This window comes from Salmo salar, chromosome 17, assembly GCF_965601325.2.
Source record: "Salmo salar chromosome 17, fSalSal1, whole genome shotgun sequence".
In the NCBI taxonomy this organism is placed as follows: domain Eukaryota; kingdom Metazoa; phylum Chordata; class Actinopteri; order Salmoniformes; family Salmonidae; genus Salmo; species Salmo salar.
In genome coordinates, this window is record NC_138307.1 from 61,590,725 (window position 1) to 61,603,850 (window position 13,126).

Genomic DNA, 13,126 nt, shown 5'->3' on the forward strand with positions numbered 1-13,126 from the left:
TTCCATGATATGGTGAAGTTGGTTTTCACAGGAGTTTTATTTGGAGGCGACAGGCAGCTTGCTGGTGGCTTGTCAGGTAGGTTAGTGCTACCCGGGGTTCCTTGGGACATCCCTACCCTAAACTTAACCATAATCCTTACCTAACCCTTTCCTTGACCATTTTCAACGGTAACTTCAATGGAGTAGGGACGTCCCAAGGATCCCGGATAACAAGAACCACGTCAGGTAGGAGGCATCCGTTAAACCGTTTGAAAGTGATGCCAACATATCAGCCTTCCTTCTCCCAGACAGACAGAACATACAGACAGACAACACCACCAGTGGTATAAAACTGTCATTACAGTGATTTATTATAATGAACCATGAAAATAGCCAACCAGTGCAGTGTTTGAGTCTCTCTCCTCTGCACAAACATACTCACACACACACACAAATAATAAAAAAGACTACACTGAATAGTCCAGAGAGGAAAAACTAAATAAAAAGTGCTATTGTCACAGAAACATTCATCTTTGCCAAGAAGAGCGCTCGTATTTACAACCAGATTCCAAAATGGGATGGGAGCCAATTGTACAAGCATAGGAAAGAAAAGAAGCAAATATATACAACCTGTTTCCGGAGAAAGCTGGAGTAACCACCTATACATTAAATTACAATTTCTACAAATAACCATTGATATTGAAAAATAAACCGCTAACGTCCTACCTACCGGTGAGACCTCACTCTGGCTACCTCAGAAGACTACTGCACTCCTTTCACACTATCACTCCCCTTTCTCCCACTGACACACAGCACAGACACACACATACAGTCCATACACCTCCCCACACACACACACACAGCCTCCTGGGGCAGTGAAGCGGTCTCCCAGAAGAGCATTTTCTGAATCACTGCAGCGGTGCACAGATATTTGTTACACAGAGGAATAAAAATAACTCTGTATTTTTTCTCTATACAAAAAGCTTTCTGTTTGCTATAATGAGCCACTAGATAAAACAAATAAACGGTGTAGAAGAGAAGACAATAGACAAAGAGAGGAAGAAGTGAAAGGCAGACTAACTGACAAAGGGGGGTGGAGGCTGGAATGTACATTGATACAGAAAGTGCGGGACCTTACAATAGAAGTCCAAAACAGACAGACAGACGGTCAGGCACTCTCTCCGCCACAGGAGGGAAATTGAAAAGAAAACGGAGGGAGGGAGGGACGTCGGAGAGAGTGGGATGAGCACCGGGGGAATCGTCCATCTTCATTTCAAACACAAAGTCTCTTAATAAGATTGTTTCACAGTCCTTGTTTTCAGTTTGTCCTTTAAAAAGCACCCCTTTATCCCACGTTCTCCTGTTTTTCCATTGGCCATGTGTTCAGGTACATAGAAAATATTTACAGCTTTTGTTGCTTGTTGTGTTCCGCTGTCTGTCGGTCTGTCGTCAAGCTCCTCTCAGAGTGAGTTCACAGGGGCTGGCAGGGCCAAGCCTGCATGGAGGCGGTCAGTGCCACCCCGTGCCCAGGTACCCAGCGTTGTGAAAGGGGGCGGGGGACGCAGGGGCCCCACGTGTTCCGCTGGGCATCTGAGTGGCGGTGGGCACGGCCAGGGCCGGCTGAGTCTGCTGCTGGGGAGGGGGAGGAGGGGGGGGCAGTCCAGTCTGCTGGTGGGGAGGGGGGTAGGTGGAGGGGGGCACAGAGGGGTTAGCTGTGCCGCCGGTGTGCATCAGCGGGGTTGGAAAGCCCCCCAAGTTCTGAAAGTGGTGAGGGGCCTGCACTTGCATGGGGACACCGGTGGAGGAGGCAGGAGGAGGGGGTGGGGGTGGAGGAAGAGGCAGGCCATGGTTGAGTGACAGGAGGGTGCTGGCACTGGGCTGCTGCAGCTGGTGGGTCTGGCCCTGTGGGGGAGGGGGCGGAGGGGGAGGGAGGGAGGATTGGGGGGCTGTGGTCAGGAGGAGCTGGTGCTGCTGGACAGGAGGAGGCTGCAGGTTAACGTGCAGCAGGGCTGGGCCGGGCCCAGGGTGTTGTGGTGGGGGAGGGGGAGGAGGAGGGGGAGTGGTAGAGCTCTGGTAGTGCAGGGCGTGGGGAGGAAGAGTCTGCAGGAGGGGCTGGGCTCCAGGGGGGAATGGGGACGTCACGGCAGGCTTGAACCCAGGGAAGGATCCCACGGCGGGGGCTGACTGGCTGGGGAAGTAGGCCGCTGAGGCTGGAGGTGCTGGTGGAGGAGGGGGAGGCGGAGCGGACTGTGGGCTGTACTGGGAGAAGGGGGGCGGCCCTGGTTGAGCCTGTGGCTGGGACTGAGGAGGAGCAAAGAGGAAGGCCCTCTGGCTGCGGTAAGGGGAGCCCTGGGCCTGGGGGTTGGGGGAGTGGAGGAGGGAGGGAGCAGCAGGGTGCAGCTTGGTGGGGGTCAGGTGGGTTGTCTTGGGTACGGCAGGCTTGCTGGGCTGCTGTGGGGCGGCCTGGGAGGGGGTCCGAGGCCGGCTGTCACTCTCCTCCTCCTTCACTGGGCGACTGCCAGGCTGGGACGGGCTGATGGGACCAGGAGAACACGGCTAGGGAGGAGAGAGAGACTGAGCGAGGGAACGGGTAAGTCATGAACAATAACAGCCTACATCAGGGGTAGGCAGCTACATTCAGCCGCGGGAGGATCTTTGTTGGAACGAATGGTCAGGGGGCACACTGCAAACTGACTACAAAAAGAGATTGTATTTGAAAAGAACAATCATGTCATACCTTGATTACATTGAGACACCATCACGTCTCTTATTCTTTGTGGGAATACTTGAGAACAGATTTCCTGAATTAAACACATTTTTTGCAGAATTTTACAGACCAAAAACTAAAATCAAAACTTTGCTGACCCCTGGTCTACACTATAAGCTGTGTGATGGCTGTGTTTGGCAGCAGCATGTACTTCACACTACTGTTTGAGCCAGAAAGCAGAATGTTTCTTACCGTGTGGGTTGGGGTCCTCTGCAGGCTAGGAGATGAACAATCTCTGACTGGGGCCTCACTGCCCTCGGTCTCTCCATCTGTAACAAGCACACATTATTACAATTAAACTACCATCAGTAAAGAAGTTATGTCCAAGTGGTGTGTGTGTGTGTGTGTGTGTGTGTGTGTGTGTGTGTGTGTACCTTTGTCCTTGCTGTGGTCACTAAGCGACAGGGCTCTGTGGTAGCCACGCTCTCTTGCCTGCTCCACCGAGGTGGACGAGGTCCACTGTCCCTCTCCCCCCTCTCTCTCCCCCTCGACGGGGGGCTCTGTGTCCTCGCTGGGCTGGAGGGTATTTGACTCAGGCGAGGTGGGGGCCACTGCAGCAGGGGCCACTGGGGCTTGGGCCGGAGCAGGAGCCAGGGGTGGGGGCTCTTGGGTGGTCTCCAAGGGCAGAGGGATCATCTCCACCAGGGTAGGTGTTGTAGAGACAGGCGAGCCGCATTCCATTTTGGAGCCACTGCGCCGCGCCTCGCGCTGACGTTTCCTGTACTCCAGCAAAGATACCTGGGAAAACACATGACATCACACGAAAACAGACATACCTTTATCAGTCCAGCAACCGTAACACAGCTTGAATGGGCAGGCTGAATAGAGAATATAGCAACTCACCTTTTTCTTCTGTGGGGGATTCTGTCCTGACCCTCCCTCTCCGGTGCTGTCTCCACTCAATGAACGAGAGAAGGCCAGGGTTCCCCCCTCCTCAGGGCAGGGGTAGAAGAGAGACCCTGCAGCCTCTGTGAAGGGTCCTGCTGCCAAGGGTACTGGTACTGTCACTGCCACAACACCAGCCCCAGCCACAGCCACCGCCTCAGGCCTGAAGGCCAAGATGGGCTCCAGGGTGTGTGAGGGGGTAAGGTCCCTCAGGTTAGAGTTGATGGGGGAGAAGGACAGACCCCCTGGCCCTGACAGACCCACTCTCTCTGGACTCTTCATCCAGGGGGGGAGGAGGGAGGAAGAGGCTGGATCTGTGGAGGAAGAAGGGGCCTCGCTGCTGCCCTCGGCCTCCGTCTCTGGCCCCTCCTCTCCCCCACAGTCCTGGGACTCGGCGGTGGGGGGCTGGGGGCTCAGGGGGGCGCTGGTCTTGGCCTCGTGGGGGGGCAACGCGTCCAGACTGGGAGCCCTGACCGCTACACAGGGGGAGGAGAGCAGCGAAGGTGGCCACTCAGCCTCTTGGGGGCTGGGTCTGCGACTGCCCTCTGGTGAGCTGTCCAGAGAAGACTCGCTCTGTGGACACAGGAACAGGGATATTAACACATCGTTCACTTCCCTCTATGAGTGTGGGTGTTTGTAGGTGAGAGTGTGTGTCTTACTTCCTGCGGGGCACTGAGTGTGTGTGTGGGGGTGCTAGGTAGAGGCTCGGGGCTCGGCTCCTCCGTACGGGTGATGCGGGGTGGCGTGGCCAGCAGCAGGGGTGTACCCGGAATCTCTGATAGGTCGGCCCGGGTTGGCGTGGCGCAGGGAGAGCCGTAAGGGGTGGAGCTCTCTGACATGCAGGCATCCAGCGGACACAGACCCAGGCGCCGCTTCTTCAGAGGAGTGGGCAACTCTATCACACACACACACACAGAGAGAGAGAGAGAGAGAGGAAGGGTTACTCACATGCAAAAAACCAGACAAGTCTTGCATACAAGACAACAGACAAGTCTTGCACACTTCTAAGTGATGAGAAACACATTCCTGAGTCCTCACCTGGCAAGGTGCAGCTGCCGTTGTAGGGGAGGGGGCTGTCAGAGTCCCCGTTGATAGGGGGGCTGAGAGGGCCCTCGCTGGGCATGACCAGGGTGGGTGGAGGGGTGGTGGTCTCCTCCTCTAGAGCCTGCTTCAGCCAGCGCTGTGGGAGAAGACAGGGAGGGAGAGGACTTAGACATGTCAACCACAAATACAAATCACATTCACTGATCTCCAAGGCAGCTACATCTTAGAAAACCTAAGTCTCTTAGAAAACCTAACCCCGTCAGCCTGTCCCTCTGCCGGTTAACCCCGTCAGCCTGTCCCTCTGCCCTGCAGCTATACCTGACAGTTAACACTCTCTCCATTCCCCTGTGAGCTGGTGAACAACATACCTTCTTGCAGGAGCCTGAGGTGGGCGGCGTGTCGGGCAGCTCGCGGGAACGCCGGCGTCCGGTGGGCACCCCAGGGGTGGTGGGGCTGCGGTTGGCCAGGAAGGGTGAGGAGAAGCGGACGTAGTGTTTGGGCGTGCTGTAGACATGTGGGCTGGGGCCCATGCCGGGCAGGGCGTTGAGCTGGGTGGCCAGCACCTCCGGGTCGCTGCTGATCCTCAGGGGCCTCTCCGGGACCGGCTCTGGGGTCCGCAATGACCGCTCCTGCTTGTCGACGCACCACTCACTCACTAAGTGCTGTAGAGAAACAAAGAGAGCGAGAGAGCTTAATCACAAGCACACTGCATTTGACTAAAGTATTGAGTAACATTTCACTAGAAGGAATAGAACATTCCTATTAGTCTAAATAGAATAGTGACTAGACGTGTTTAGGGGTGAGCACTGAGCAGTGGCTAGGGTACCTTTTTAGTTTTGGGGTACTTCTGCCCGGAGCGGTTTCTGTCAGGGGCCAGGGAGCCACTGTAAGGGGGGCTGGTGTCGGGGGCATGGGAGGAGAGGGCCTCTGGTTCAGGGTCCCTGGAAGCCTCTACGTCTGGGCTGTCATTGGCCAGGGGGTCCAGGAGTTCCCCGGGCGAGCCAGGAGGTATGTCAGAGCAGGTGCTGATGGTGCGCGCTCGCCGCCGCTGCTGCCCGATGTGGGTGCGGCTCCGCGAGAAGCTCTTCCTCTGCTTGCTGCCTCGCAGCTTGGCCGGCGTGGGCTTGTTGAGACCCGGCTCCTCCTTCACCTCTAGCAGGGGCTGGGAGAGACAGGGTTAGGATAGTACAGTAGCGTAGTTTTGGATGGGTTTATAGTCACCTTCTGCTAACCCTTCAGATTATTGACAACATCCTCTTTTATACTAACGACCTGGTGGAACCAATGTGTCAGAGAGAGTGCAGGCATAAAGAACATGTTGAGTCAACTATCACTTACCGTCATGATACCAGGAGACTGCATGTCGGCCTCGGGGGTGGCAGGGGGCTCCTCCTTGATGCCCCCCTCTGACTTGGTGCCGATCTTCTCCAGGGCCTGCTCCCGCCTCTTCTCCCTCTTCTCCATGCGGGCAAAGGCCTGCAGGATGGCCTCCATCTTCCTCTCTTCACGGGTCTGTAGAGGAGAGGAAGACAGAGCGGTAAGCGTTAGTCCACGTGGCCTAGTCTCCTGCCCCACTGGGCCTAGAGGGGGAGGGACACGTATTGCAACACAGGACAGGCAAGAGGCAGTCTGGCTGGCTAGCTGGCAGAGAAAAAAACAGCGGCGGTGCAGAATGACAGAAAAAGGACCACCATTTCCCCTTCCAGTGGAGGGAAAAAACCAATGGAGATGGAACAAGTAAAAACCCTGTTGATGTGAGACCAAACTAACTGAATCTGGGAGGTGGGAACGTAACATTAGCCCTTACCAAACCATTCAGGGTGTGTGGTTTATAACACCACGGCTGCCCCCACCAGACTAGTTTTACCACCCCCAGCAGCAGAGACACACTGGGGTCTGCCACAGGGCCGGTCAGTGGAGAGCAGATGGAGGTGGGGGGGGGTTAGTATGTTTGTCAGTCAGTGGGGTCCCCTATGAGGTGGAGGGGAAGGCAGGCAGTGGGGTATGTTTGGGGGTTGGTGGGTCAGGTTTACCTCCGGTTTACTCAGTCCCAGACAGCTGGAGGCCCCCACGCCTTGCAGATGGGACTCCTCCGCTGGGCTGGCCTGAATGGTTTACAGAGAGACAGCCTGGTTTAGAAGACAAGAGGCCCGGCCCCCCCCCAATAACACACATAGAACATACACACTCCACCACGGTTCCCCACTCTAGGGGTGTGTCGCCGACCCTCAGGGATCCTCTGAGACAGGTGGGGGTGTGGAGAGGTGACCTGGCCACTACAGGGTTATGAAAGAGGGGAGAGAAGAGGGGCAGACAGGGAGAATGGCTGCCTTATGCCTGTAGACGCGTGTCAAGTCAGGGCTTCTTCACCTTGTCTGCTTACACCAGCATATCCAGTAGGAAGACTTTATTTGGGCTGAATGAATGAACAGTGATTTCAACACAACCCACCACCACTGGAACTCAGCCACATGTTCACCACCTCACCACAGTGTCATTAACCACATACTGAACCCACGACACATGGAAAGAAAACAAAGACAATAGCAACCAACCCAATCACCAACTTTCACCAAGATCGATGACAAGCAACTGCATACCATCTGCAACACCCAAACCAGACCTTAGTGCAACCTTCAACATATTAACTGTGTGTTCCATGCCGTGTCTGTATCTTTAACATGAGTGTGGGAGACATACCATGCCTAACACACAGACATCACCAGTGTTAGGAGCCCATGGGGACAGGGCATTGTTGTGGATGTGTGGTTGAACACCGTACATACACCAGACCAGAGGGCGACGGTTACGCCCGCACGCCAGGGGGCGACGGTTACGCCCGCACGCCAGGGGGCGACGGTTACGCCCGCACGCCAGGGGGCGACGGTTACGCCCGCACGCCAGGGGGCGACGGTTACGCCCGCACGCCAGGGGGCGACGGTTACGCCCGCACGCCAGGGGGCGACGGTTACTCACGCCAGAGGGCGACGGTTACTCACGCCAGAGGGCGACGGTTACTCACGCCAGAGGGCGACGGTTACTCACGCCAGAGGGCGACAGTTACTCACGCCAGAGGGCGACAGTTACTCACGCCAGAGGGCGACAGTTACTCACGCCAGAGGGCGACAGTTACTCACGCCAGAGGGCGACAGTTACTCACGCCAGAGGGCGACAGTTACTCACGCCAGAGGGCGACAGTTACTCACGCCAGAGGGCGACAGTTACTCACGTCAGAGGGCGACAGTTACTCACGTCAGAGGGCGACAGTTACTCACGTCAGAGGGCGACAGACACTCACGTCAGAGGGCGACAGACACTCACGTCAGAGGGCGACAGACACTCACGTCAGAGGGCGACAGACACTCACGTCAGAGGGCGACAGACACTCACGTCAGAGGGCGACAGACACTCACGTCAGAGGGCGACAGACACTCACGTCAGAGGGCGACAGACACTCACGTCAGAGGGCGACAGACACTCACGTCAGAGGGCGACAGACACTCACGTCAGAGGGCGACAGACACTCACGTCAGAGGGCGACAGACACTCACGTCAGAGGGCGACAGACACTCACGTCAGAGGGCGACAGACACTCACGTCAGAGGGCGACAGACACTCACGTCAGAGGGCGACAGACACTCACGTCAGAGGGCGACAGTTACGTCAGAGGGCGACAGTTACGTCAGAGGGCGACAGTTACGTCAGAGGGCGACAGTTACGTCAGAGGGCGACAGTGCATCCAGAAGCTCTTTCTTCCACAGTAGAGGGGAGGGTTCCTCCTCCTGGACCAGCTTGCAGCTTCCCTTGGAGGGAGGCAGGCCATTGGATGTCCCAGACTCAATAAGGCCCTGGCAACAGAGAAGTGTCCCCCCCCCCCCCAGGGCTATTTAGCAGAGAGCAAGCCAGTCCATTGGCCAGAACGATGAGTCAGCGCTTTACAGCTTGGGCCTCGTCGTGTGAAAGGGAGCTGACAGCAGGGTAATTTCCAGAGTGTGTGTGTGTGTGTGTGTATATATATGAAAGAGGGAGAGCGTGCCAGAGTGTGTGTGAGCCCAACTCTCTGGGTCACCAGAGCGCTTTAGCAGGGGAGAGGAGAGTAATTGGTCATTTCAAAACAGTTGGCCAATTCTGTACGTGAGGGTCATACTCAGACACACAGGGAGTGTTCCAGTGCTTACGTGTGTTGAGGCTAGGGCTCTTGTTTACTCAGCTAATAAGAGGGGAGGAGGAGGGGGTAGGGGGGGCCTGTGGCTCTGGAGGGCCCGGAATGGTGCAATGTGTGATGGTTTAGCAAATTAACTATTAAATAAATGAGGAAAATATGTATAATGATGACCAAAACACAGAGCCTCAGTGTGAGGGCTCTGCCAGAGGAAGTGAGTGAGCGACAGAGAGCAGGGGGGGGGGGGGGGGGGGGGGGCGGGCTAGACTACACAGCAACAGGATGAGGCAGAGACAGCAGCAGAAGCGGGGGGGGGGGGGGGGGTCGTGGGGGAAACCACCACCACACAAACAGTGACCCATACCAGCAAGGATGAGCTTTTTCCTATGGGGGGGGGGGGGGGGTTATGGGCTGCACACAGCAGGGCGCGCTGCAGCCCTGGCTCACGGAACTTACCATCTTCCTCTTTCTCTCTGCAATGGTCTCCTCTGACTCCATCTCTACTTCACTGTTAACGGAGTGATCAGGCTGGTCTTCTACACCCTCTAACTCTGTAGGATCCTGTTAGAGGGGGAGAGGCGCTTTATCATGGCACTGACCAACCACAGGCAGTCTGGCTACAGACTACAGGGTCTAGAGTAGTGAGGTGGTAGGTGGGGGGGGAAGGGGGGGTCTGGGGGAGAGTGACAGTTGGGGGCACTGACTGGGGACGTTGTGGTTTTGTCTGTGCACAAACTTGCTCAGAGCTTATATTCGGTCCTAGGCAGTCAGAATAACAGCGAAATGCAATCGTACCCCTTATCAAAGAGGAGCGAGAGACCAGGCTCACTTCTGTAGTGCCTTGTGATATATTGTTTTGAGCCCACTCCCAACAACTACCCAGTCGCCAACAACAACAACAACTACCCAGTCGCCAACAACAACAACTACCCAGTCGCCAACAACAACAACAACAACAACTACCCAGTCGCCAACAACAACCACCCAGTCGCCAACAACAACCACCCAGTCGCCAACAACAACCACCCAGTCGCCAACAACAACAACAACCACCCAGTCGCCAACAACAACAACAACCACCCAGTCGCCAACAACAACAACAACCACCCAGTCGCCAACAACAACAACAACCACCCAGTCGCCAACAACAACAACAACCACCCAGTCGCCAACAACAACAACCACCCAGTCGCCAACAACTACAACCACCCAGTCGCCAACAACTACAACCACCCAGTCGCCAACAACTACAACCACCCAGTCGCCAACAACTACAACTACCCAGTCGCCAACAACTACAACTACCCAGTCGCCAACAACTACAACTACCCAGTCGCCAACAACTACAACCACCCAGTCGCCAACAACTACAACCACCCAGTCGCCAACAACTACAACCACCCAGTCGCCAACAACTACAACTACCCAGTCGCCAACAACTACAACTACCCAGTCGCCAACAACTACAACTACCCAGTCGCCAACAACTACAACTACCCAGTCGCCAACAACTACAACTACCCAGTCGCCAACAACTACAACTACCCAGTCGCCAACAACTACAACTACCCAGTCGCCAACAACTACAACTACCCAGTCGCCAACAACTACAACTACCCAGTCGCCAACAACTACAACTACCCAGTCGCCAACAACAACTACCCAGTCGCCAACAACAACTACCCAGTCGCCAACAACAACTACCCAGTCGCCAACAACAACTACCCAGTCGCCAACAACAACTACCCAGTCGCCAACAACAACTACCCAGTCGCCAACAACTACCCTGTCATATGTCAAGTTGTGGCTCACACGAAGGTCTGTTTGCGCACAATGACAGATGTGGACAGCTTCCCTATTCAGCGTGTTCAGTTCATGGTTTGTGCGTGTTGTTCCGATAGAGATGCCTCGCACTTCATCTCTGACGTCAGAGCCTCTCTTCACCGTTCCTCATTCTAGACCAGGCCTGAGCAACTCCAGTCCTCGGGGGCCTGATTGGTGGCACACTTCTCCCCCATCTTTAGCAAACACACTTGATTTAAACTAATTGCATTCTAAACTGAAGATCACGATTAGTTGATTATTGGAGGCAGGTGTGTTAGCTGGGGGGAAAGTGTGACACCATATCAGTCCCATGAGGACTGGAGTTGCCCAGGCCTGTTCTAGACCATACATCAGTCTAACCAGTCTCCATAAACCATGCTTCTGTGTGCTTCCCTCAGATCAGTCCTTAAAAAGGGAACTAGCAGTCCCTACCACAGAAGCAACATGCTTGCCGATCAGACCTATGGCCTGGGGTTATTAGACAACGCAACAAAATGTTTTGCAATGGAATAGGACAGACATTTCTTACTGGACAGGTTCAGATTGTTCCTCTCAGTTTCATCTAGTGAACACAACGTTGGGGACCACCGTAGAGACAGAGGGCTTTCTCTGTGTGTAACACTGAGTAGAGGGATGCCTAGTGGTGCATTCAGGAGCTACTGCAGCAGGACACAGTGTGACAGCATGTCTCATCTGCCACTAGCGTGACACGGCATGGTGAGAGATGGCTGGGTGTAGGAGTGGGCTTTGGGCCAGGGAGAGGGGGAACCAAGATGGATGATAAAGGAATACAAGTAGTCTACTAATGGATAACACAAATAAAACAGAAACGCAGCAAATATAACAGAAACATTGAAAAACGGCTACACGCATGGACATTGGACGCTAACTAAATGGAAAACAAGCTAAATATGATAACACAATGGTCTTTAAGGGGAAAGCCAACTTATAGACTCCTATGGGGCAATCCATCACAGAGAGAGTGATGGAGAAGTGGGAGTGGGTGAAGGGTATGTGATGGGGACGGGGGCTGTGTGTGATGAGGACGGGGACGGGGGGCTGTGTGTGATGAGGACGGGGACGGGGGGCTGTGTGTGATGGGGGGGGGGGGCTGTGTGTGATACGGGGGCTGCGTGTGATGGGGACCGGGGAGGCGGCTGTGTGTGATGGGGACGGGGGGGAGGGGCTGCGTGTGATGAGGACGGGGGGGGGGGGGGGGGGGGGGAGGGGCTGCGTGTGATGGGGACGGGGAGGCGGCTGTGTGTGATGGGGACGGGGGGGAGGGGCTGCGTGTGATGAGGACGGGGGGGAGGGGCTGCGTGTGATGAGGACGGGGGGGAGGGGCTGCGTGTGATGAGGACGGGGGGGGGCTGCGTGTGATGGGGACCGGGGGGGCTGCGTGTGATGGGGACGGGGAGGCGGCTGTGTGTGATGAGGATGGGGGGGAGGGGCTGCGTGTGATGAGGACGGGGGGGGGGGGCTGCGTGTGATGAGGACGGGGGGGGGGGCTGCGTGTGATGAGGACGGGGGGGGGGGGGCTGCGTGTGATGAGGACGGGGGGGGGGGGGGCTGCGTGTGATGGTGATGGGGGGGAGCGTGCGGTGATGGGGGGGAGCGTGCGGTGGCGGGGGGAGCGTGCGGTGGCGGGGGGAGCGTGCGGTGGCGGGGGGAGCGTGCGGTGATGGGGGACGGGGGGGAGCGTGCGGTGATGGGGGGGAGCGTGCGGTGATGGGGGACGGGGGGGAGCGTGCGGTGACGGGGGAGCGTGCGGTGACGGGGATAGGGGGAGCGTGCGGTGATGGGGATAGGGGGTGCGTGCGATGGATTGAGGTGAGTTGTGTTGCCAGGGAAATCTTACCTGGTTGTTGGAGATGGAGAGGCGGAGGGGTGATAGCTTCCTCTGCTTGCCGTCGGCCCCCAGGCCCTTGGCCCTGCCGTCACAGTCCAGGGTCATGTTCTGATTCTGGCCCAGGTCCAGGTGGTCCCCTCTCTGCATCATGGGCTCCTTGTCCTTGCGGCCCCGCCGGCGGCTGCTGGCCTCTAGGTTCTCGGTGGGCTCCAGGTTGTGCTTCAGCACCGGGCACTCTGGGTTCCCCCTCACACATGCACAGTCCACCTTGTATTTACTACAGAGAGGGGAGAAGAGAGAGTGAGAAGGGGGGAAGACGGAAAGAGAGAGAGGGGTGGAAGGATCGAGGGAGAAAGAGAGAGGGGGACAAAAAAGGTAGGAAGACAACATGGTTGAGGTTGACCAATCTTGTCGTGTGTATATATAAACTCAGCAAAAAAAAGAAATGTCCCCTTTTCAGGACCCTGTCTTTCAAAGATAATTCGTAAATATACAAATAACTTCACAGATCTTCATTGTAAAGGGTTTAACTTTTTTGGGATAGGGGGCAGCATTCGGAATTTTGGATGAAAAGCGTGCCCAAAGTAAACTGCCTGCTACTCAGGCCCAGAAGCTA

General features: G+C 56.0%; 1 protein-coding gene across 16 annotated transcripts in view; it reads right to left on the reverse strand.

Moving 5' to 3' along the window:
- Nucleotides 1-321: 321 nt before the first annotated feature.
- Nucleotides 322-13,126, reverse strand: part of LOC106576014 (inactive histone-lysine N-methyltransferase 2E) — a 36,612-nt gene continuing 23,807 nt past the window's right edge. For 10 of the 16 annotated variants that reach the window (XM_082964002.1, XM_082963997.1, XM_082963999.1 and 7 more), the window contains 12 exons: nt 12,520-12,787; nt 9,294-9,398; nt 6,709-6,780; nt 6,014-6,187; nt 5,502-5,837; nt 5,044-5,337; nt 4,670-4,811; nt 4,291-4,526; nt 3,590-4,204; nt 3,121-3,484; nt 2,939-3,015; nt 322-2,535 (listed from right to left, as the gene is read on the reverse strand). In XM_082964002.1, the coding sequence (XP_082820128.1) occupies nt 1,489-2,535; nt 2,939-3,015; nt 3,121-3,484; nt 3,590-4,204; nt 4,291-4,526; nt 4,670-4,811; nt 5,044-5,337; nt 5,502-5,837; nt 6,014-6,187; nt 6,709-6,780; nt 9,294-9,398; nt 12,520-12,787 (3,730 nt within the window). In that variant the 3' untranslated portion in view covers nt 322-1,488. The other 6 variants (XM_082964006.1, XM_082964008.1, XM_082964012.1 and 3 more) reach the window with 5 other exon arrangements.